The sequence below is a fragment of the Manacus candei genome, unplaced genomic scaffold (assembly GCF_025592945.1).
Source record: "Manacus candei isolate 608988 ecotype Guabito, Panama unplaced genomic scaffold, ASM2559294v1 h1tg000014l, whole genome shotgun sequence".
Lineage (NCBI taxonomy): Eukaryota > Metazoa > Chordata > Aves > Passeriformes > Pipridae > Manacus > Manacus candei.
Window position 1 is genome coordinate 37,529,891 of NW_026138062.1, and position 26,381 is coordinate 37,556,271.

Consider the following 26,381-nt stretch of genomic DNA (forward strand, 5'->3'; position numbering starts at 1 on the left):
TCCAGAGAATCACTATTCTTTTGACAATCGGTGGTGCTACTGAATTTTCTTTTGCTTCTCTCGGAAGTTTAATTAATTTTGTTGCACCAATCCAAAGGGGAGTTTTCAAGCCTTGTGCTATGACCACGTAAGCCAATGGGAGGCTTTATTTGCAAAGAATGGGTTGCTCTTGAAGGAAAAGATATCTCGTAATTAAGGAAGCTCGTAATTGAGTAGATGGGCATCCAAATTATTCCTAAATTCAGCTAGCACCCCCTGGGAATGTAGAAAACCTCAGTATATTCCTCACAATGTGCCTTGTGTTCCTCACAGTGCCTTCTGGCACAACGGCCTCCTGCACTGGGAACTGTGCGGGTAGATCCATGGGAGGACTTGGATCTGAAACAGCAGTGCCAAAGCCTTACAACATGTGCCCAAAATCATTAGCTGATAACTACCCAAGGAGGGAGCTGCCTCAGTGCTGTGCAAGCATCTGGGAAGCTGGGTGTTGCTGGGAACAGCCCTCCGGCTTGGCCAATGGAGGGGAGGCTGTGTGGGTTGGGAGCCCCGTCCCCTATTCCTCAGGACTGTGGGTGGGTAGGATAGGCTGTGGGTCATTGCCAGCCTCCTGCTGAAACCCCTGCAGAGCCAGGGGCTGTCCAGAAGGAAGCTTCCTCTGCCTCTGACTGGTACACCAGGACACCACCAGTTGAAGCAAGACCCTGGCTCAGCCCTTGGAAGACAAGGTACGGGTTTAGGATGCCAAGAGGACCATAAAATCCAGAGCTGTGGAATTTCAGGGGCTACTTTGCATATGTAGGGACAGCACTGGGGTCTCAAGACCAGCTTGCTCAGCACTTGAATGATTCTTGTAACATTGTTTCTGCAGCCTCCCTCTCGGTGTGTGACTCATGTTGGCGGTAAGAGATGTTCCTGGTGCTTAGGGGATCAAGGCACAGTGGCCTCCATGAGTTTTATGTCTAGCAAGATTTTGAAGTGTTTCTGCAATAGCTACCACTTGGAGCAGCCTTCTTTAGGACTGTGTTTGCTTCAGGTACCAACAGTGAAAGGTAATAAGACCCTTCCATGCAAACGCATCTTCAGTACAACCACAAAATGTCCCTGAGGATTTTATCTATTCTTGTGCTGCCCTTGCTGATGTCTGCCTACAATGCTTTTTTGGCTTCTCTTGTCAGTGTTGAAGTTCTCTGAAGAGGGGGAATTGGGCAAGATGAAGTGTAATCATGTACCTTAGCAGCCAGATTTAAAAACAGAAACATGAAAACAGTGATTTTGATGTAATGAAAGCTTTGGGCTCACTCTCACTGCTGATTGTAGCATTTGTAGCACTGCTGATTTCTTCAAGCTGCTCTGGTCTAGCTGTGAGTGGCAGCTTGTTAGCTGGAATGTGCAAGTTCACACCTGCTGCTGGGAGCTGGTGGGAGCTGGTCCAGGAAGGGGTGGCAGCTCTCCACTGGCAGCTGCTGGAGGACCCAGCCTGGGGACAGCATCTCCTCTGCTGCACCAGCCACTTGATATGAGCCTTAATGGCTGGAAGTGGTCACGGTCTTCCCTGTGGGGTGGCAGTTGTGCCTGTGGTCAGATACAGGAGGTTTCTCAGTCACCTCTGTGCTGGTCTGGATTTTGCCTGGATGAGGATGTTGTTGGAATAGCAGAGTGGTATTTACCTGTAGGCAAAGATCTGTCTGAACTGAAGTGTTGTAGCTGTGTTGTATGATGGAAAGTGCTGTCCTGTAGGGAAGGAAAGCATGAATTCAATCATGCCTATGAATACCTGAAATCAAAGAGCGGTGCCTGGTCTGTAAGGCAGGAAGCAACTTGATTGCCACTTGAAAGTGGTGGTGTCCTTCCCTGTCCCTCTCTTCTCCATGCCATTTCCACACTCAATGTCTGGCCAGCAGTTTTGCTTGTCCTTGTGGAAGTTCGTCATGGGTCTTTCCTCTGATTTTACAAGTGGTCTTTGCATTTGTGATGGCAGCAGGGTCTGGATTGGAAAGCAGCCAGGCTGCAGCTGGCCTGGGCCAGGCAGGCACACAGTCCCTGTAGTGCAGACACCCTGGGTCTCTGGGCTTGGTCACCTCACTGCCCTGATTGCAGAGGGCAGTGTAAATTTACAGCCATTTGGGTTTTTTTCCAGTTTTTGTGATGGCGTGACTGAAGTTCTGTTGCTGCTTTGCTTTCCATAGTTGATGTGAACTGACAAGTTAGTGAATGAAAGCCTACACACCTTCCCAACCCAGCAGCATCCTATGGCAGCACTTGCTGACCCTCAGCTGCGGGGTGGTATCCCATTAAATTAGTTTTGAATGTCAAAAGGGTGGAGTGAGCAAGTTCACTCTCATTTCAAGTCTGATCCAGACTTAGAATAGGGTAGCAGCCCCATTTCCTGGCAGCACGTGGCACGCTAGCACTTTCCATTTTTATCATGCTGACATTTTCCTTTTTCTGAAATAATTCTATAGATGTAGCACATGCCAACCACAAACAGCTTTGTTGCGTCCTGTGTGCGCAGAGTTTCAGCATTAATTAAATCACTTTGTTGCAGAAGGAGCCAAGGGAAGCTCATTTAATCTGGTATTAAAGAAACAAAAAAGCAAACATATCATGGCTCTCTGCAGTTCCTGGAGCATTTGCCTCTCTTCAACCATGGTGACCACGACGAGAGCAGGGCAGCCTGAGAACACTGTGGGCAGGTTGGTGCTGAGGGTCACCGTGGTCTGCACCCTACAAAAATCCCAGAGAGTTTAATGGTGTTTAAGCCCCAGCAGATCTGTGGTTGTAGTCAATCTGCAAACATGTGGCTCATGCCAGTCACCAACAGTTGCTGGAGCACAAGGTGCTGCTCTGGTTTATGAGGTGGCTGCAGTGGGAGGTCAGGTAGGAAAACTCACTGTCTGAGGTGGGGAGTTCTGCTACTTAATTCAGTTCATTTTTTTTTCCCTAGAAAAATAGAAATTCTGTTTCAGAAAGTGGTAAAATATACATTAAAATCCAGGACTGTGAATGCCCGAAAGCTTTATATAGGTGGATGAAAATCAAATTCCTTCTCCCTCCTCACAGCCACCCTGGCCAGACCTCAGTGTAATTTCCCCCTTTTCCGGCTGCTTCCAAAGGGCTGGAATGTTTGGTCACCCAAACCCCCGCTGTCAGGTCTGGTTCCAGGGTGCAGTCAGGGATCTGTGTAAGGTGAGCCCAGCCAACGTGAACATTGCCAGCTCCTTATCCCTACACTCCCCTTGCTTACACTTCACCCAGCTCATGTAAATTAATAGCAGCGTTGGATTTCCGTCATATCTACCTGCTGCTCTTGGCAAGTTCAACCCTGAGCTGGGGAAAAAAAAAGCTTGGCTGTTGCTATGGAGACCATTAGATAGAGTGATACCAGGAACATCTTCCACACTGGTACCACAGGGTGCTCACATGTAGGTCCCAGCACGCAGCTGCTTGCTGTGGAGGGATTGGGGCACTCCCCTTCTCCTCAACCTACTCCTGTAATGCTCTGTGGGACTCCAATGAGGACTGATCTCCTGGGTCTCCTACAAGCTGGATTTAGGCAGGTCTTCCTCAGCTTGGAGCTTCTCTCAAGCTCTCTTTGAACAGGCTTGTGGGTTGGACATGTCCCCAGGAACGGGCAGAGAAATGCAAGGCAGCAACTCCTTCCTGGTGCTGGCTCTAGGACTCTGGGAGCCTACTGTGTGATTGGAAAGGCTCAATGAAATGGGGTGTGCGACAAAACTGGTTGGTGGAGGAAGTTTCAATCATTTTCAACACTTCTGCTGCTCGTTCTGCCATGGCAGGTGTGTTGGGAGTGGGTCCTGAGGTTACTTAACACAGGTCCTCTGTTGAAGAGCAGGATGATGGTGACATTTAATGCATGTGCTCATAATGTCCCCAGTTCCTTGCCAGCTTTTTCACTACAGTCAAAGCAAAGGGAGTAGTTCATGCACTGTGGCACAAAGTTTCTAAATGTCCCTTCTGTTTCTTCAGCAGAGAGTGAGCTCAAAGATTCTGTGAGGCTGGAGGATGCTGACCAGAGCAGCCGAAGTGACAGTTTGTCCTGCTTGGAAATGATCTTGCAAGGAGCATCCCTGTGTGCTTGTACAACAGCCTCTCCTGTAGCTCCTCTAGACAAAGTCATGCAAGTTGTCAAAGTTCAGGTTTCAGCTCCAGGATGACTGACAGAGCCCTTTCATCTCCAGTGTCACAACACTTCAGCCTGCATCAGAGGCTACTCTGAGGCCTGTCAGGCTGACATGAATTTTGTTAAAGCTACCACAAGAGAAATTTGTAACCTGCTGCCAGACTCTCCAGGCCCGCCTTGCGTGATGCAGGCAGATCCTTGTGGTTCTCAGACACTTGACTGACCTGGGGAAACTCGGTGTCCTTGATCAACCCAAGAGAGAAATTACAACTATGGAGGAGAAGCCTTGGGCAGCGGTATGACCACTACCCAGAGAGACCAAACCAGATTACACAAACACCAGCAGCTCAGTGTTTTGAGTAAAAAAGGGCTGGATTTGGCATTTGTGAAGCAATCTCCTAAAATGAAATCCAACCTATGCCAGCAAACCACCTATGAAGAAACCAGCCTGTCTAGGGACATGCCAAATCACACATGTGGCTTTGCAGCTCTTCTGAATTATCCAGTTTACCAGTTTGCACAAAAACAAGGAATAAGTGTAACTGGTAGTGTTTATAAGGTCTCCCTGAAGAAAAGAGTTACAGCTGGGAAAACTGATACTTAAAGCAGTTCATCAGTCAAGATCACTTCTACTGCCCTTCCCTGAGTGTTTAACAATGCCACTGATGAACATCCTGTATGGAACAGAGTGGGTGGATCTTTACAACCACTTGCATCTGGAAGCTGGGCTCTGGGCATCCTTGGCCCTCTTCCAGGAGAGAAGAGCGTGATGGTCACCCAACATCTCACAGCTCAAGAGCTGGAGCATCCTACAGTTGACAGTGAAACAGGGAAGGGAGCAGTGCAACCACAGAAGTGGCAAATATTTGTTAGAAAATAAGTAACTTCAGTGTACTAAATAACTAAGTAACAGAGAAGGTTATAACTGTTCATTAGATCTTGTACTGGGTTTATGATCCAAGCTCTGGATGTGCTCCAGGCCCTGTTACCTCTCACTCTTTACAACGGCAATGAGCTGATGGTTGTGGTTGAGCATCCATCCAACCCCACTGACTGCTCCTCAGCTCTCAGGAGTTACAGCTCTTAGCTTTGGAACAGCACAGTGTCAGTGTATCTTCTGCCTGCAGTTTGCTTCTGCGTCCAGAATGGGTGATGTGGGTTTTTATCTTCCTTTGCCCTAAGCAATGCCTCCAAGTGACCAGTGACTTACAGGAAAAGCAAAACCCATCTTCTCCTTAACTCTTTTGAGTGGAGGCTACAGAGCAAGTGGAGCAGAATAGGGCCCTCAGAGAAATGCATGTGGTGTCTTGGGACAGCTCTGCTCAGCCTGATAAATGCAGCGGAAGTGATTTGGAGCTCTGACCCCCTTTACTTGTCCTTTGGGAGATCAAACCTCTGCCCTCCAAAATTGCATTTTCTTGCCAGGTGGATAATATGACTGTTTTAAAAAGCATAAAGGAAAGCAGCAGGAGATGCTATTTAATTTCCTCATCTCCTGCAAATAGACGATTTCTGGATCCATCATGTGGAGACATAACAAAAATACTTTAGAGAGAGACTTCAAGCACCTGGCCAAAGGAACCAACAGCACTGCCATGCAGATCAGCAGCCAAGGAAATCTCACCTTAACAATCCCTCTCTTCCCACCGGAGATGTGATCATCCACCCAGATCCCTCTGTCTGTTTGCACACACTCTCTTTGTTCAAGCTCCAAGCATTGATTTACTGAAGAGTAGCTACAACAATTCAAATAGCATTCCAGAAAAAATGATGTATTTCCAGGTGGAGAGTGTGAGGACTCAGCTGAGCTGAAGGCAATGCAAGCACCTGGGCCAGCCATGCCCCAGCCTGACTTCTGTCAAGGCAACAGAAGTGCTTAGTGTCCAGCAGCAGATCAGAACAATGCAATGCAAACAGGGACTGGTGTGTTAGAGGCCAAGCAGCCTCACACCAGAACTCGCAGAAGAGCCATGACTTCAATCCAAGCAGCATACCAGTGATATTTCCTGGGATGAGGCCACCTCATCCTGTGAGCCGGGAAGCACCATCTGCCTCTCGCATTACATGCACGCGCTTCCCATCGCTTCTCCACTCTGCTGCTCTTGTGATCAGTCTGGTTCGTGCACACCAGGATGAGTCTGGAGATTGGCATCCCCAGAAGTCCATCACTGCAGTGTTTCCACCAAGCTGCTGGGGAGGGACCTTTATGTCTCACTCCAGTGCCTCTGCTTGCCCTGAGAGGAGGCACAGCCATATAATACGCTCGGGCTGGATGCAGTGGAACAGCACATTTTCACAGCTGTGCAAAACATTTGCATTAAGCAAACTACTAGTGGTCACATCTAATGAAGGGCAATACTTTGTTGGTTTTTCTTTTTTTCAGGAGAACTGCTCATTTTATCTGCATTCATACCAACCCACTTCATTCTGCACTGCAGGGCTGCCAGGATGCTCTTATGCCCACACATAGGGCTGGAGAGGGAATGAAAAGGGTCCCAGTTTGGACTGCTAGCCCTAGCCAGGCACTGCAATTTGGAAAAATTGCAATTCAACAGCTTTGTGTGTTTTGAGTAGTCATTTTATCAAGCTTATAGCACCTTCTGCTGCATCTTTGCCTTCATCAGATAGCTTCTATTTTAGATTTTATTCCCTTCTATTTATCCCACAGTATTGAGAGTTGGGCCACAGTAACAATTACTCAATTGAAGACAAATAAATATGTAGCACTAGTGGAAAGGAAACCAGGTCCACTGGCACAATGTCTAAATCCAAAACTTGTTACTATAAATGACTGATGTGTCTACTTAACCCCAGAGTTTTAGTTTTCTTGGTAAGCAAAATGAAGAGAAAGATTCTATTAAATATGAATTACCACATTAAAAATGAACTGATAAACATATAACCATATGTTTATATATGGTCCCATATAACATCCTTATCTCCAAATTAGAGAGACATAGATTTGATGGATGGACTATTCAGTGGTTAAGGAATTAGCTGGATGGATGCAGCCAGAGGGTTGCAGTCACTGCCTTAATGTCTAGGTGGAGGCTGGTGAGGAGTAGTGTCCCTCATGGCTCTCTCTTGGAACTGGTGCTCTTCCATATATTCATAATTGACACAGATGAAGGGATTGAGTGCACCCTCAGCAAGTTTGCAGATGACACGAAGTTGGGTGGTGCAGGTGACATACCTGAAGGACGGGATGCCATCCACAGGGTAGTTCAACAAGTCCAAGTGCAAGGTGCTGCACCTGGGTCAGGGCAATCCTAGACATAACTACAGACTGGGAGAACTCACTGAGAGCAGCCCTGTGGGGAAGACTTGGGGTTTCTTGTGGATGAAAAGCTGGACATGAGTCAACAATGCTGACTGTTCACAGCCCAGAAAGCCAGTCGTATTCTGGGCTGCATCAAAAGTGTGGCCAGCTGGTCCAGGGAGGCGATTCTGCCCTTCAGCTCTTGGAAGACCCCACCTGGAGCACTGCATCCAGCTCTGGGGCTGCCAACACAAGAAGGACATTGACCTGTATGAGCAGGTCCAGAGGGTGACAAAGATGATCAGCGGGCAGGAGCACCTCTCCTATAAAGTCAGGCTAAGAGAGTTGTTCAGCCTGGAGATGAGAGGCTCTGGGGAGAGCTCATCACACCTTCCAGTACCTCAAGGGGGCTTATAAAAGGGAGAGAGAGGACTTTTTATAGGGTCAGATAGTGACAGGGCAAAAGGCAATGGTTTTAAACTAAAAGAGTATAGGTTTAGATTAGACATTAGGAAGAAATTCTTTACTCAGAGGGTGGTGAAGCACTGGAACAGGTTACCCAGAGCAGTTGTGGATATCCCATCCCTGTAAGAGTTCAAGCCCAGGCTGGATGGGACCCTGAACAACCTCATCTAGTGAAAGGTGCCCCTGCCCATGGCAGGGGGGTTGGAACTTGATGACCTTTAAGGTCCCTTCCAACCCGCAAATTTCTATGATTCTATGTTTGAAACCATTCTAATTTACTCAAAGTGAGCAGTTTTGTTGTGCAGGTACGAACACAAAGCTAGCTATAACTCACTGCTAACTGCTTTAGAGATTTTTTTTTTTAATTAAACAAAAACAGCCCATCAATGAGGAAAATGAATCTTTATTTTTTTTTTTCTCTAAAAGCAGAATCCATGTACATGGTTTTTCGTATGGTTTAAAGGTGGTATGAAGATGTGAAGAGTCACATCACAGAAATAATACAGAACAACCAGTGAAGGAATGAAGAGCCAGTTTGACAATTGCTTTATCAAGTAGTCCAAACGTTATTTTTAACTAATGGTTTTGCCAGAGTGGACTTCAGGACAGTATTAAAATCTCACCTACTCAACACAAGTCCAGAGGAAATGAGTGGGAAAAGAACTACAAAACACAATTATTGCTGCTCTATCTGCATTTGTTTCCTTGCAGGATATTCTAGTATGCTGGGAAAACAGTTTTAAAATATCAGTTTCATTAAGAATGTCATTCAGATAAATAGAAATTAACCAACCAGCCAAACTAACATGGTAAATTAGACTTCATCTGAGACCAAAAGAAAATGGGCTGTTCTACAAAAAGCAAAGAGATTTTGTTTTATAAGGCAAAGAGTTGATCGTTATACTTTGAAACACTGAGAACAGATGTACTTAAACAGCTCAGGAAATTTGGTTTGTAGTTGTTCCCAACAACTGCAAAGGGCAATCCTGGCCTAGTGACCTGTTAGCACCAGGGAGATCTCACCTCTCTTTGGGAGGAGGTGGCTCCCCAGCTGTGCTCCTCAAGGCCCCAGCCCTCCTGCACTTACACACACGCCAGTTTTACCCAGGTCTTCTCTAGCAGCAGTAGAATTGGCCCATGCAAGTACTTCTGTTGAAGTCAGGGGTATGTGTTTGTGTTCAGGAGACTGGGCCCTCCGAAGGCTATTGGGTACAAGAGGGAATGAGAACTATTGCAATCATTTAGGTTAAAGGGTAGACAGAGTAATAAACACTTCAAGTGCAAGTTATGACAACTCCTTAAGACCTGAAAATGGAAGCTGATAAATTATTTAAAGCACACTCTTAACTATGAACCACACACTGTATTCGGTAGTGCCTTTATAAACACCTACTTCATAAGTCCATGTGTATCAGTGTATTACCTTATACTGCACAACAAGAAAAACCCAGCACACAGTAGGATGTTTCACACCAAAGGAACATTTCCCATGGGATTAGGTGCCTAAATCATGAGTTTCTGATGAAACCTTAAGATATGTGAAATGTATTCTAGAACATCTGAAGATGAAGTCTGAACATCTCTCATGTTACTGAGCAAAAGGTTATCTGGAGCAACCATTTTATTACAGATGATTCTAGGTTTAGTTACATGATTAATCTAAACAATGTGCCCATACATATTTAAATTGAAGAAAATTCTTAAACTATGCCTCTCTAAAATTTATGAAGTATATAAAACACATGATTTTACATTTATAAAACCTCAGCCCTTTTATAAAAAAGAAAACAAGGCCATAGTTTTAATTTTAAATCTATTGGTTTTTCTTCTCAGCAGTTTTAGTTCCTATGATAAAAAAACACAACAAACAGCACTCCACCATGGCCTTATAATGCCAGGAATAAATTATCAAGTCACACTGTAAATAAAAATAAATAATTCCTAAGTTATTTTTATTAAAAAAAAATGGTCTCTTTAATTGCACAGTATTTTAAATTTTCAGTAGCAATGAAAAGTCATTTGGGTATTTTTTCTAAATGCTCCAGAGAGTAGGAAAGCATCGTGTCTCACTTTTCAAGCTTTACACATCGAAAATACCTCAGTCAAACGCATCAACTGATAAAACTGAAATATTTTGGTAGTCTCTTACTGTGGCAAGATGCTGTAGTATCTCTCACCCAAGGCATTTAGTCCTCTGGTGCTCTCCTTGCTGGGCAAATGCCCCCAGCTTCCTGTTCCAAGTGAGGTACTCTGGTTTACAGCGACAGCTTTGATATTTTTGGAAAGGTGTTCTCCATGAGCTACAACATTCCCAGCAGAAGTTCATCAACAGCTCAACAACAGTCCACATACTCCAAGGCTGCAAAAGTCTCCTTTGAGGGCTTCACCAGAATGGCACACCTTCTTTTTGGAGTGTCACATGAACACATCAGGCTTTTGGCTCTCCCCAGACCTATTCTGCAGTGGAGGACTAAGCTACAACTCAAACATACCAAATCAAACAGGACACCTGAAAAGATATGATCTTCAGACCATTAGCAGTATCTTAAACCCACTTGCCAAATATACATGTGTGTATATACAAATATATATATGTGAGTCCACAAACATATTTTAAAAAATAAAAGACAACAAAGTGATTAATACTGCCATAGCCTGGGCATGTTTAGCTCAAAGATAATTATCTACAGGACATATTTAAAAACTAAATATTGGCAACAAGTTGTTGTATAGAAAACAGTTGTGGGCAGATGCCTAATGTATGTATATTCAAAATACCTTGTATCTATATACTATTACTGATGTAGCTACAACAGCTTGGGATTTTATCTAAAAATACATAGTTTCTGCTGTGTATCAAAACAACTCTCAAGTACTGAAGACAAGGGAACGTGTTGCCCTCTTCTTAGCAGAGGGACAGCCTTAACTTGAAGGTACTTAATCCTTCACTGCACCTCTACAACTCAGCTGGGGTAAAGACAGTATCACTGAACTACCTTTACAATTTAAGTATCATGGGACATTACAGGTCAGTTATTTGCATCAATGCAATGACATAAACAAAGGTTGTATTTGACCAGTATAATTGTGTCCATGTTTGTTACTAGTGTCCTCTTTAAAAGAGGACTGATCTCCTCATCACGGAGGAATTCACACGCAACTCCTCAATCTGTTATCTCAGCAAAACAAAAGGAAGTATATTTTGTCCACAGTAAATTTGCTTTATCCAACATAAGAGAGTCTAAGGAGAACTAGCACAACACTAAAACCCACCAAATCACTCCTGCTCTTACATTTTTAATGCATTTTCAGTGCTTGAGCACAAAGCACAGAATCTATTACAAGAATTCTCTAGCAATCAACACACTTTTGGGGATTCAATACTGCATTGAGCATATGCAGAGGCAATCAGTACTGACAGCTCAGGTCCAGGCACAGCACACACGGTCCCACGCACCTCCTTGCACCATTATCACCACATGGCTAAGCCTGCTGGTCCAGTGCTCTAGGCCAGACTGCCACATGTACATGGTAGGAAGCATTCTGATGCTCACATGATAAAGACAAATCACTTCTATCATATGCACGTCTTTCTGTTCATGCTTAAAGGAATTGAACTTTTGGCAGAAGTAAATCCCTACATAGAAAACAAAGGTAGAAACCCATTAAAAACACAAATATAATAATTTCATTATTAAAATAGCTGTATCTACACTATGGTGTAGTACTCAGTTTAATTCAATGTAAAAAATCTTAGTGTAAAACTAAGATGAGACCCATTTCCCAGTCCAAACCTCAGCATCAGCGCTGCATCGATCTCTGCTTTAAAACATGCTCTACAGATGATGACCAACCAAATCCAGGGAAAAACTGTTGCCACAGGTGAAGAGGTCTTCTCCCTAAACAGACAATGCAGGACAGATGGTGGAGAGCCCCTCCGGTATTGCCGCAGGGACGGGCAATGGCAGAACCTGCAGAACACCAGCAGTGGGAGCTGCGGGAGCACTACGTCCTGAATTGGTTTGCTGAACATGGTTCAGATTATTGGATATTTCTATAGCACAATGCTCTTTAGAAGCATTTACCGTATACCCAAACTCTACTTGCTGCAACACATGGTGTCGCACAAGTAGTGAAAACATCTTCATATTCAAAGGTGCTTGGACATAATTTTCAGGCAGCATTTTACCTTTATTTTAGTGGGTTCCCACTACAAAGATTTTAGAAGGAAGATGCCAATAGCTTACTTTTTCTTTTTTATATGTGAAATTGAGACAGACACCTAAACAAATATCTACTGTTACTTGCCTAAGTCTATTCTATGTCTGAAATCTCTAATTTTTAAATAAGGGATAAAATGTTGCCCAAAAGACTAGTTATAATTATACATTTGTGTTTCTACTAAATCTAAAAATCAAAATAGTTCTCAGTTAAAAAGATACAATTTGTATCAACAGTAAAAGGTACTTTCTGGTTCTTCAGGGCCTTACTTAAAATTCCAGCAAGTGTATCAAAATTATCAGCTGTAATAGTGTAAACTGGTGACTTTTTTTAAATACTGAACATTGTTATAGTGGATGAAAACCTAAAACTGTCAGCAACTGATTACGTCATGTAAGTACATCTGACATCAATTGCAATATCTATTTCTTTTATTTATATATATATATGTAAGGTTATGATGAGGTGCTAATAAAACCCATGATTTAAAACCAGAAATATCCCTTACTAATGCTAAAACAGACTTGGTTTGTCTGTTTCTAAAACTACACTATTTGTGGCAAGAATCAGGCCTACATGATGCAAAAGGCGAAAAAGTAACTTCAGGAATGCATATGGTATCTTCTCTCCCCACAACCCTCCCCTCCCCAGCCGAAACAGAAACGAAAAAAAAAGTTAAAATTATTATTTTGAGCTACAATATCATTACCATAGTGCAGTTAATAAATGTTGCATATCCTGAACACACAAAACCTTTTCAGGCCAGCCTTGATAAATAGCAAGAAAAATCAAACAGTATCTTAAATACAAAATTTGCATTGAGATAATTAAATTCATTTAAAAACAGGTAAATATTTTATGAAAAACCATATTTTATCCAGTACAGTTATGCAGCAATACAAAGAAAAAACACATAAAACAACTAAACATGACCCTATGATTTCAGGTCCTCTTCTACTGACCAGAAATACACAGAGCTGGGTAACAACACAAGGGAACTGATACAGGGTGGCCTGATTTGATGCGGTTCTGAGCATTTGCAGCTTCTCTTGCCTTCAAAGGGGGATGCAAAATCTCAGTACCTTTGAAAATCAGGCATTAAGGCTTTTACCATATCCATAAATTAGTAAAAAAAAAATTTTTTTCCTCCTCTGTTTGCATCTGATCTTACTAATTGACTGCATCAACAAAATATGTAACTATTTAAAATAAACAAAAAAAATAATGAAAAGTGCCATACTATAAATTACCAATATATTGTTATCCATTTCACTGTTAACTGGTAACTTAATTATTTGTTTAAAAAAATGAAGTCAGTGCTGTAGTAAATCTTTGTTTTCTATAAACAGATGATTACAGCACAAAAAAAGCTCACAAACCCAAACAAACATACATCAGACATACTTCTGGTGTTGTAAAAAGTTCACAAACTTGGCTTGAAAACTGCTTGCCAGAAGTAGCAAAATCCTCTTTCTGTAGGTTGTTTTAATACCTCACAGCCCAAGGACAAGCATCCAGCAAGTTAAAAAACTAAACCAAAAAATCCCAACAACATGTAACAAGGATAGAAAGTGCTGCATATAAACCCCTGATGCACCAAAGATTATAACCAGAGACCACAGATTATTTATATATATATATATATATTAATTTAAACTGGAACATCCTCCAGCTGTGAAAATAGCCATTTAAAAATTTTCAAACTAGAACACAAAACATATCTGGTACTTCCAATGCATGGGGCTATACACACAGACTCCATGATACAGTATTTCACATAAACGGATTACTATATAACCTCCTTGCTGAGAAGGAGATCACAAATGCTATTGTAGCAAACCTCCCTCAGCGTTAGAGCTGAGCTGAAAACTACTAGACACCACAAAGATGCATCATCTCTCAATAACCTAGCTGAGATTTTTCCACTAAGATGGCTGCAGCGAGCTGCTGAGCGTCCGTCACATGAGGGTTCTTCTTCATGACGATCCTGACAAGATCAGGGGGGAAGATGTTGCAGAGGTTAATGTAAACCTTCTCGCGGGTGTCTTGGTGCCTTGGAGGGTCTTGAGGGATTCCACAGTAAGGTACACGCCAAGTCTGGTCCTGCTGTTCAGGGAGGCTTTGGAAGGCAAACTGCTCATAACATGGCTGTGTGGGGTTACTTGGCAAGGAGTAGGTTTGGCGGTAGCCATATGCATCCATCCCATAACTCTGCCTATCCCAACCTCCGAGCCCATCTTGGCCAGAATAAGGCTTTCTGTGTCTTAAAGGAGAATTATCATACAAGCGTGAGTCTGAAATGCTGTCTATTCTCGTGGATACAAGGGCTCTCCCCAGGTGCATGGTTTTTGAATGTGGCGAGCTCTGAGATGTGGAGTAGTCGTTCGGACAACTAGACCGAGCACCGACTATTGGATGCTGCAGATGCACAGCCATGTATGGAATAGGAGATTTGTGGTGATGCTTTGGTTCTTCATGACTATAGCTTTGCACTCGTGCGAGAGGCTCGTGGTAGCTCTGTAGGAAGGGCGGAGTGTTAAGGCGGCCATGCGGGTGCATATGTTGGCACTTCAAGTTCTCCTCCAGCTGTGGGTCAGGCGAACTCATGTAAGAGCGATCGCTGTAACCCACGTAGGAATCACTACTGCCACAGCTAATGCTCCCTTCACTGCTGCAGTCGGAAGCTACAGAGCTAATCCTATAATCTGTGTCCAAGGAGAAGCGCCTTTCGGGACTACGTGGACCAGATATACTCAGATTTGAATATGCACTCAGCATAGAGTAATACCCTACATCCACCGGAGATTCACATTTTGGATACTGGTCATAAGGCATTGGCGTTCCATGATTTTTGGTTGCCATCATCACTGTAGGATACTGGCCCTGTGGTCTTTGATCCTGAGGTGGGAAGTGAACTCCGGATGGAAGGCCGTTAGTTAAAGGTGCAGTACTTTGGGCTTTTCCAGCAGAGGAACTTGGTATACTAACTAAAGAAGGTACAGACCTGGTTTCCAATTTGTTTTTGGTGGGAAGCTTTTCCTCCAAGTCTTGATAGACTTGAGTCCTTATACTAGGATCCGATTGCCTCTTTGGAGCAGCACGCTTCAGCTCAGAAGTGCTATCATTTTTAGTGCTACAGGGAACACTATTGCTTTTTACCAGTCCTCCTTCACTTGTAGTTTTGGCAGTTGTGCTTCTAGACATGGCACGAAGTTCATCAGCTACAGATCGCTGAGGCTGATTTCCTCTTTCTGGATGATAGTATTTGCATTTGTGTCCATAGGTACATTTCTTCCCTATTAGTACAAACATAATCAGATAAAAAAACCCCTTCAAATAAAATCTGTTTGAATTTAATATAATAGAAATAATAATAAATATCAACATCATATAAACATCAAATAATAGAAATGCCTCTCATTTAAAGTTTTACTGTTGATTCGAAAAGTCTTGCAAATGGTTTTGTGTGACATGGGGCATGATCAAAGGTCTCTCTTGTATTGCAGAGAAAAAATAGGCAGTGGTAGTGTGTTGCAGCTAGTGCTCTAGGAATGCAGACCAACACTACCAGCCACATTTTGAGCTGAATGTGACACTGTCAGTGTGCCTGTACACACCTGCTGTATTGGGCCAGGATGATACACGGGTAGAAAACTTAACAGGAAAGTCCCCCAGAGTCATAAGATCAGCAGGTTTCAGCTCAGTCAAGATGCCTGTAGGGTTGCTCAGTAGCTAAACTTCAGATAGTTCACTAAATTTTCTGGAAGAAAACCTCATCGTCTTATCACATTAGAAAAGGGCTTCTGGAGCCTGTAGGATTTAGTTGTTGTTTGTTAATCATTCATAGGAATAGATCCAAAAGTTAATCCATAGATAGAAATGTTCTCTAACTAGCACATGAAAAAAATCACTTCAGTTTCCACCATCAGCTCAGCATTTGAACGGCTATTAGGTTAAGACAACAATGTTAAAACCAATGTTAGAGTTTTTATTTTTGGCAGTGTTAAAATAAAGCAGGAGCTTGGTCCCCAGTCCCAGCAGTACAACAAATTGATGGGTTAAATCAAATTACCATAGGGACATGGTTGCTTCTTATGTTCTGGCACAATAGGCTTCTTCCTAAGAAAATTGTCCAGACTTGGACCATGGCGGCCAAGAGGATCATCAGGAGGCATAAATCTATAAAAAAGGAAAGAAGTATTACTGAAGCAAACAAGCCTTTCCATACTCCTTATGCAATGACCAAGAACCTCATGACTGTGTCCTACACCATAATCTGCCATCTTGTAATTTTTAAGCCTAGGTACACCTTGAGAGCAGTTTTGGCAGGCCATCTTTCTGCTGCAGGTACTGCCTGAGAGGTGAGTCATAGAAATAGTCTGCTTCAGTCTACGCTCTGTGGCAAAGCAGGGCTGCACACAACCCGTCCCTAAATCAAAAGTAAGGGCAGCAATATAGGCAGCGTTTTCTTAAAACACCACAACTAACTTCACAAAACTGTGCTGACTGCCCAGGATTCTTGCATCAGTGTTCAGGCACTCATATACAAGTGTCTGCTCAGCAGAGTGCGTAGTCCCTCCCATCACAAGAAGCTACCTGTTGTAACTGCAGTTGATCTGTACGCCAGGGCACGAAGTGACTATAGATGGATCTAATCAGACAGTTGAACTACGGACCTCCTGAGGTTCATTCCAACATGGTTTTTTCTATGACCCTAGAACTTAGGAGTGTAACCACAGGCACTCAGAAACACTGGCTCAGTATATCAAGAGATTTGAAATATTATCCCATAGCATACATCAAATATACATCAGCATACATCAAAAGAGAAAAAAAACAGCATAAAAAGACATAAAGATATCACTATAAAACCAGAGTTTTGAGTACTTTTAATTAGAAGAACAAATCTAAGATTGACTATTCCTCCTGTTTTTCTACAGGCACCTAATGATTTGGGTGTAAGATAAAAAAATCATACAAATCTTCAAACAGTCCTTTCCTCCATTATTTTAGTGGCACATGTAAAGACAGAATGACTTACTTGTCATTAACAAATGAATACATCAACAAGCGCTCATCTATGAACTTCTTCCATTCTGGCTTTTCATTAGCTAGATCCCTGTAATTATCATTAGAAACAATGATGCCATCTGATTCAAAGGCCAACTTCACTATAAATCGGTCATCGTAGCACACCACCCTTCTCCCTTGCACTCGCCGGGATGGTGTGAACACAAGAATCTTCTCCTTCTCTAATTTACGCAAGATTTCTTGATCTACAAGGAATAACAGTCAAAAGTTAAACAAGGAAGAAAAGAAATATGTTTGTCTAATCTCTAAAGACATTAGATTTGAGGAAGAAAATCCAGACATTTAGACTAAAAATGTCTTTAAATGATTATAGTCCAGCAGAAGGTGTCCGATATATGATATCTGAAGTTAGAGTCAGCAGTCAGCTGGCAACACTTCCAATAAAAACCCACAAACAAATCAAAACCTCCTGCTCCACACTAGTTCTCGAATTCTAACACAAGGAGATTTCGTTCACATTCCTCTGGTTCAAAAGAGGAATCAAAACACCCGTGAAAAACTCCTCTGGTTGAAGGAGTGGTTTTAAACATCACTGAATGTTTCAGTGAGTAGGAGGAATATAGCCAAGCCATGGGTTTCCCGTAACTGAGCTCCTAGGTAAAGACAGACCTTTTTCATCTATTTGTGGTACCCAGCAAGAAACACGTTTTGAAAGAATTCCAGTAGCTCACATTAATGGGACTGTCTCATAAAAGTCTCTGCCCATCAAAAGAAAGGGTTGCTACCCATAAGTACTAGAAAACCCACATTCAGTACAAGCACTCAGGTTCTTCACAAATATTAACAGCATCCCCAAAAAGACCTCTGATGTCATTTTGTAACCAACAGCAAAAGTGGTGGTGGTTTGGTTTTGGTTTTTTTTGTTAACATCAGCAATAGTTCAGATTGTACCTCTCCTTGAATGGTTTACATGTTGTTTATACATAAATTCTTAACAAAGCCAAACAGATTTCCCTTTAATCCTGCTAAATAAGCATATTTAGCATTTTATGTAATTCCTTCTTGTCCTACACAATCTGTCAGTCACATATCCAAAAGCATTTTCTCTTTGTCTGTATGGAAGCTGGAGATCCCAAGGAGCTTTGAAAGATGGACCTCAGGCTACTAAGGAGGTTGTACCTAGCACTGGGGCACCTACCCCTTATGTTAATTCTCCTGCCTATCACCCTCCTCAGAGCAGACAAGCTATGAAAGAAAAATATGAAAAAAACTAGGCAACATCTAAACCAGCAGAAGAGTATGACTCATGGCTCTTAATAATGGTTAAGATCTCAAATAACTCAACTGTTTTGTAGCATAAGAAACTTGACAGGGAACATGTTCCATCTGAAAATAAAAGACTCCAACAGAAAGAAATACAGCATTAATATTACATATAGGCAATATATTTGATACAAGCATTTATCTGCTTAGGAGAAAAAGCACAAGATTTTAAATCAAATATAACCTTTTTGTATTCACCCCTCCACAATATGGTAAATGATGAATGACAGTGTGATGGAAGTTGATTTTTTTCCCTAGTAAGAAAGAATAAAAAAATCTGCCATGTGATGACTGGCAGGTACTCATAACAAAGATGTGGCTGTTGTTTAGTCCAAGAGGCTTCTCATGAATACTGACAGTCTAGAGCCATCCTCACATTAGTCATCTAGGGCTTTTTCAAAATTCCAGGTGGTCACATGTTCCAGGTGCGTATCTCTGGAAACGGAGTATCAGCACAATGTATTTCACAAGACTGGTAGCACACAGGCTCCCTGCATCCTGACAAGAAAACTGAAGAACCTCTGTTTTACAGAAAATACAATAACCTGCTTTGATCTTCCTCCCATTTTCAGGGTCCACGATGACACATGGAAAACTTATTTCTCATTATTAGACAACTGGTCAATTCTGTGCATTGCTACTTTCTTGAAACTCCTTTTGGGGCTTCCAGCCCTATGCACACTTCTAGCTGATGTCACAGTTTATTTCTAAGTAGCCAAATTTTTATTTCTTAGCCAATGTTCTTCCCATACCTTAAACACTAGTACAGTTAAAGAGAATGGCTTCAAAAGAAAGGCTCTGCACTGCTTGTGAGGATGGGAGAACATCAACTTTCCAAATATTTTCTTGCATTAACATGATATATTCTAGTAGCAATCAAGCAAAGAGAATGAAAATCTTTCCAGATATCTGAAAATGCACATGGCAATCAAAACATGTTTCCCTTTAGAAGCTAGATCTACTACTCTCAAAAGCTTTCCCCCCTTTAAAGGTAGCCACATTGGGCCTCCCTCCGAAAAAAAACACCTTTCCCTCCTTAAATTCTAGGGGTTTTTTAAACCCCAAATTCCCCTCTGTTTCATCTTTAGGGCAGATGGAGCATGCCTCTCCAGCCTTCACACAGAACCTGTTAAATGCATCAAGAAATAAATACCTCTACAGCAATTTTTTTTCTAGATAAACACATTCAAAATTAAAATATTCAAAATTTCTCTCTTGTTAATAGTAACAATGAAAAGAAAACCATTCCCTTTCTGTCAGGATAATTCCCATAACCCGAAGCACAGGCAGTGACTCACTGCAGGTGACTAGCAGACAGGCCAGCCTGGCAGAATCTGCTCACCACAATAAAGATCACCCAGCAAATGACTCACTTCAAACCTCTTCACTACTAATGATGCATGTGTATAGCAGATTTAAAAAATGGCAGTTACATTCTTTCAAGAAGTAAGTAGCAACGTTAATGGAAACTTGATCAGATGAGCAGAAAAGGAGGACTTGGGAAGATCACAAGGAAGTTACTACCCCAAAGATATTCTATTAGAACCTTTTATGTCTAAGCATTTGTTCATTTGAGCAGTAGCACTCAAGATGTGCAAAGCATCAAACAAGCCACTGAAGATGGAACGGAGCTTACCTGTTATAAGAGCATCAGGTCTTGACTGTTCTTTCCTCCATGCTGGCACAAACACAGTAACATCCTTGTGGCCTCTTTCCAAAAACCAGTCTACTGCCAATTTGATTCCTCGACAAGAAAATACTTCTTTGTTCCCGTGGCTGAAACACACATTCAAATTCTTTATTAGATGACTTTATTTTTCTATGACCATAAATGGAGCTCAACGAAATGCAGATCTCAAAGCCATGCTCTTCACTTGCTCCATGGTTCCTAAAGGCAGCTGGGTGTCAGTCTGAGCCTTGCTGAAACATGGCCATCACTTGCTCCATGGTGTGGGAGAGGGTTACTAAATCTGCCAAACATTTTCATGATCTGTACACAGATTCGACAAGTAAGGAAAAATATAAGTAGGGCTTGTTAAAAATCCTCATAGCCCAATGAAAAGTATGAGGTGTAACAGGCAGCTTGGAGACTTGATGAGGGAAACCAAAAGGCCTGAAATACCAACATGGGAGCGCAATGTGTTTAGGAAATGCTAGCAGATGAGTACTGAACACTGGTACACATGGCAGCAGGGGAAGAGACAGCAGATCCCTGCTGGAAGAGCTCTGTGAGCTCCCATGTGAACAGGGAAAGAGAGAGGAGAAGGTCTCCAAGCCCAAGGGGATGGCAGGCACTCTGCAGACAAATTAGGCAATCTGGAGAGACTGTCCAAAATCAACATGACAAAACTAAGAATTTGCTTCATACTGCACTTCAGAAGAAGAAATTAACATGTATTTAAAAAGCTGTGGAGAGACAGTTAAACAGAAACCAATCAGACACAAGCAAAACAAAATATATTCATCTGTTGTGCAATAACTGTCTGAAGTAAGGCAAGAGATGCAATTATGTCATATTCTAAAGGCAGACAAGTCCTTGCCCATCTTTTACATCCAGTTTTGGGCAGGACATATTATAAAAGACACAGATGAAATGATAAGAATCCAAAAGAAAGTGAAATGAGACCTATGGGGAAAGGCTGAAGGAAGTACATTTAGTTAATCTGGAGGAAAAAAAGCAGCTTGTGGGGGAACAAAACAATCTTCAATATATAGGAGTTAATTAAAATAGAGGAGAGCAATCAATGACTGGGTGTCCACAGAAAAGTTCTGGGAGCAAGGGGCTGCAAGGTGGTTGCCGGGAGAAGAAGCTGGGTCTGTCCCACACTGGGCATGGCCAGCTCTAGCAGGCTCCACAATGAAGGAGAAGGGAATGAAGGAACACTTAGGCTCAGGGAGGAGAAGGTGCTTCACGAGGAGCAGGTACACCCCCAGAGGGATTTGCAGACTGTGGAGAACAGGAAAAGTGCAAGAAGGAAGGAGCAGCAGAGAAAAAGGGACTCCAATTCCCTGCACTGCTCAAGGCTGCTCTGAAGGGACTGATTGTCACCTGCAGCTGTGAGAGGTGTCTGAGTGAGGCTGTGATGAGGTAGCATGGAGGACACATATTTGGAGTTAAGAGAACCTGGGAGAAGGAGAGACATTCTTCCCCCCTGAATATTTTTCATCTTTGCCTCTTTTGTTTCATAATACCTGATAAAGAATTAAATATTTATGTTAACTGGCTATAAATTAAGTTAAATTCCACAAGATGAGTCTGTCTGACATAAAAAATTACTCAGTGAGTGATATCCCTGTCATTATTTTGACCCAGGGGTTTTCTTCCTTCTCTTCCTCTTGTTTTCTCTCCCCCATTCTGCTAGGAAGGGGGGAGCCACAGTCAACTCACCATAGTCCTGCTGGATAAGGACAGAGAAGTCCTTAACTAGCATAAGGCACTGTTAAGCACTATGCTAGTAAAAGTTTTCAACCTGATCTGTGAGACAGTCTGGGCACAGATTTTGGGATCTCCTCACTGGACACTCTGCAGAACAAGTTATACAGCTCCTCTGGGGCCATCCTGGGTTCTCCATGCACAGGAGGAGACAAGCAACTTGTCTTTTGTGAGGTCTCTCCCAACCCCACAGCTCTGTGTAGCAGAAGAAACATGGGGGCACGGAAATAAGCTATCACCTTTCACTTGGCTGGCTTGTCGTGTATAGCAGGTATGCCACGACCTGCTTTCCAGAAGGGTAAAAGACAATTCTTTCTCCATGATTTGTGAAGGGGACAATATTATGATGGATAGCCACAGGAATTTTAAAAGCTGCTTCTACTCGCATGTCTTGAGGTAAATGCAACCACCAGAAAGTTACTGAAAAATACTTTTTCCCCCCTCAGTAGGGAAATTTTAAGTACCTATTATTTCCAGCTTTCTAAAACATAGCACTGCTGTATGTTTCTTGATAATGAGGGAGCTTGAGTAATAGTGCAATGGATCAAGTGCCAAAGTAAAAGTGAGAAAAACTTTGAAACAATGTTCAGACTCCAGAAGTCTGTGAAAGAGGTGGTGTACACATTCACCTGTGTCGAGAGAGAATGAGTCATGGCTAACACCTCTCACAAAGAAGCATCCTCAGCAGAGGCTGTGTTGAAGGTCACAGATCCCGAATAAAAGAAAAAAATAAGTTAAAAAAAAGGAAAAAGGAAAAAAAAATAGCCCACTACCTTTAACTGGATTTAAGCGAGGAACTGTATTGTTTCCTCCTCTAATGACACTGGAGAGAGTACCTGGAAAGCTAATTATATAAGATATTGCAATTGTTGCCAGCCATAATAATCAAAGTTTTTCGATTTTAGCTGGCATGGGGTACTCCAAGGATAGTTTCAAATCCATCTTCTGTGCCTACACTAGGAAGGCTGTCAGGAACGATACAACTATGTACCTCAATATCCTGTTTAGCTATAGTTACAGGCCTCATATAGGGTATGGTTATAGGCATTCCCTGTTTTGTATGATAATATCATGCAATACAGTAATGTAATTACCATTACACAGTAATGACACTGTAATAATAAAACACAGACCAATATTTTTTCTAGGCACTGTTTTATACTACACAACTATTCTCGTGCTTGTTTGTCTGAAAGAGTAGTATATTTGTGTATTTCAGGACTCACTGGGAGTCACAGACAGATGTGTCATGCTTAAAATGCACATGCACATATGCACAGCAAAAATGGTCAACAGTATTTCAGCCACAGAAGGTCTAATTACATCTCCCCGCAACAACACAAAATCAGAACACCTGGTGTGCATTCGGTGCCCACTGGGCAGCCATAAGGCCTCCTCTGCAAAGCCTGATACAGGACATTACTGCTCGTGCTATCAGCAGGTGGTGTGCAACCACAAACATATTGTGAACCATTTTAAAACAGCCAGGAAGGGCTTGTTCCAGCTACTAAATTCCATTGGAATCACTGTGCTGTTATTACTCTAAACGATCTCCATGGTTTCGAATGGATAAAACCACTTTTCACTCCTAACACTGAACAAAAGGTGAGTTAGGCTACATTTTAGTAACACTATGCTTCTTCCCATAAGTCTGAAAAATCATTTCTGGAATGAAATCCTGGACACTCTGAAAGAAATGGATGTTATTGCCTATTGCTTTCCATCTTCTTGTAATTCAGGCCACATTTTTAAAGGCAGAGGGAATAGCCTAATACAGACTATTAAAATTCTTTCATCCAGAACATAAATTTTAAATATACTTAAACTCTATGAAACAGAAATGGGGAATGCATTACCATGCATACTAGCTATTCTGCACTGCTGAGCAAGTGAATTTAAAACTTGTATAAATCTTCACTTTTTTTCGGCTCCTTTTCAGATGCATGCCTAAGCTGATAGCTGAGCGGATACAAATTCCAAGAAATTGAAATGATTAGTGAAAAAGTCTGTGAAAGAGATGTGCAATTAAAATTTGTTCTTTTGGTTTCTTGTCATGCAGATTTGATGCTCTTCATTTTGAGATTTTTGTGCTTCATCAGCTTTATGATACACCATGTGGTGAAAAGACTGGAATCATGCTGCTGCTTCTGACTTCTTTTCCTTCCGCTTAGTTGTAAAAAAGAGGAGAAATGTTTGTACTTCTTTGTTAAGAAAAATTCTTTTAAAAATATCTTCCCAATTATTAGGAGTATTTGAAAACTCAGACCACTCAGGTTGACAGCTGTAGTCCTGGGTGAGATATTGGTGTATACTATAGTTCTGCTTGCTGATTATGTTTAATCTACAACTCCTAGTTGGAAGATACAGTATATTCCTTCAGAAATGCCTATTTCTCTTTCATAGTACGCACGAATGATTATTTTAAACATCACTTTTATATTTGGCCTGTTGATAGTTGTAGTTTCATTTTTAAATGGAAAAACCCCATCTCCTGGGTAAAAATCAATCATTTTCTAGGCTAGGAGAGTTAGTAGAAAGTGGTGAAATATCTGATGAGAACACTTTCATTTTCTCTGTTACCTTCCCAGACCCTAGATCTTCTACTAGATTTTCTAGTGGCTGTCTTGAAAAGACTTGTGGTACGCACTCCAAAAAGTCTGACTGCTTAGAATACCTGCAAGACTTCTGGTGTGCTCTAATGCAACATTCAAACCAACACAGAGCTCACATTTTGAAAACTGCAGCAAACATACACATTGATGACAAGAGCTGAGGTCTACAATAGTGCCTTGTTGCAATATGCATACAACTGAAATCTGCACACATCAAGGCACTTCCCATGTAAAAGCATATTGACTAAAAGCAAGAACAAAACTCAAGCATATACCTGCCCAGTATGAGATATTACAGAGTTACAAACTAGTTTTCTTCTATCATATCATAGGAGGAAAACAGTGTTCAGTCCATAGCACAAACAGAGAAGAATTTCCACCCTGTATCATATCAGTGACTCATAACCCTGGCAGCCTGGCTTTGTAACTAGCCTCATCCCTTTTTAAATTTTTTTAAGCTCTACTAATTTCCTAATCACAGAAATCATTTGTCCCAGAGCACCTCTCAGTAACCTGGGCCTTCTATCAGCCCTGCATTTGTTCCTTATAGATACATATATTGGTGCTGACAGGAAGAGTTCCCAAATGTTTTTGTTGTTTTTTTTTTTTTTTTTAGCCCATGGCAAATTACTTCAATGCTTTGAGGTCTTTGAAGGAAAAAGAGCCTTGGAAGCTGTAGGGCTTCTAATGCCAGGGCACTCTATGGGTACAGTAAGCACTGTCCCCGGTCAGACCCGCATGTGGGTGTCTGACCGAGCCAGTCACGCACTCAGCAGTCAGAGGTCAAAACAGGCAAACAGGAGCTATACTCAAAGCTGCCAGTGACAAGCTCCTATCCACATGATTGTTACTTGTTGGAAAAATGTTTTTTTATCTATTCCTTACAGTGACATCTCAAAATAACCTAAAAAAAAAGACAGACGGTGCTACCGAAAGATGTCTGAATCAACGAACCAAGATACAACCATGTCTACCAAACTCAGCAACACACAATCTGAGGAGGAGATAATGCAGCTAAACTGTAAGTTTTTTGAAATACATAAGCAATTAAATTTCCATATGAAAACTCCATGTGGCATAGACAATTAAGCCATCCTTTGGTTGACACAATTTGCAGTTGTGGAAAAACTTCTATGTAGGCAGGGTATCAGTGAACCTTTTACTACAGCCAAATGACCTGCCTCATGGTTAATACAAGGGGACATGACTCAGTTGCCTGAACAGAGATATCTAATGCTGGTTAGGCACCCTAGTAACACCTCCTTCAGCTGACTCTCATTCCTGAATGGCACTGGGGTCTGAGCCATGACTTTCAGGCCTGGGTATACGTTTCTGATGCCACCAAGCACGTAGAACATCCACAGGTGGACGGATGGCTGGGCATGAAAGCTGTAAGAAAATTGTAAAATACCTAAAGGGGGAATGTATTTAACCAAAAAAAAACCCTTCCCAAATCAGCATCTTCCTCTCACAAATAAAAATTACGTATACTAGTTATCTAGTGGTGCATTTCCCTTGTGTGATGATGTACAATCAAGGACTATTTAAATATACAGGCCAAGGTTTTCTAAAGAGGGAAACTGAAGTGCATCACCTTCCTGGCCTGGGAATCCTAAGGGCAAAGTTTTGAGAAGATGTAATTGCTCAAAACAAGATTAATTGATTTTGATCTGCAAATCAAGACAGCACATGATTAAAATACTTTGATTCTTTTGCCTATAAAATTCTGAAAGTGGTTGGTTAAAAATAATAATACAGCAAGTAAAATATCCAATTATTTGCTTATCAGTGTTATCTTCACATTGCACTCTTTGTAAGCACAGCAGACTTCTTTTTTGCCTATATGTTTTCAATATAAAGTTTTATATATATTTGAAACACTCTTCTCACTTTTAG

The 26,381-nt window shown here is 41.8% G+C and overlaps 1 protein-coding gene across 2 annotated transcripts in view; it reads right to left on the reverse strand.

Annotated features, from left to right (window-relative positions):
* Positions 1–8,252: 8,252 nt before the first annotated feature.
* Positions 8,253–26,381, reverse strand: part of ZC3H12C (zinc finger CCCH-type containing 12C) — a 44,794-nt gene continuing 26,665 nt past the window's right edge. For both annotated transcript variants that reach the window (XM_051779806.1, XM_051779807.1), the window contains exons 3-6: positions 20,077–20,216; positions 17,128–17,362; positions 16,159–16,265; positions 8,253–15,382 (exon numbers count right to left, since the gene is read on the reverse strand). In XM_051779806.1, coding sequence (XP_051635766.1) covers positions 13,986–15,382; positions 16,159–16,265; positions 17,128–17,362; positions 20,077–20,216 — 1,879 coding nt within the window. In that variant the 3' untranslated portion in view covers positions 8,253–13,985. The remainder of the gene's footprint in view (positions 15,383–16,158; positions 16,266–17,127; positions 17,363–20,076; positions 20,217–26,381) is intronic.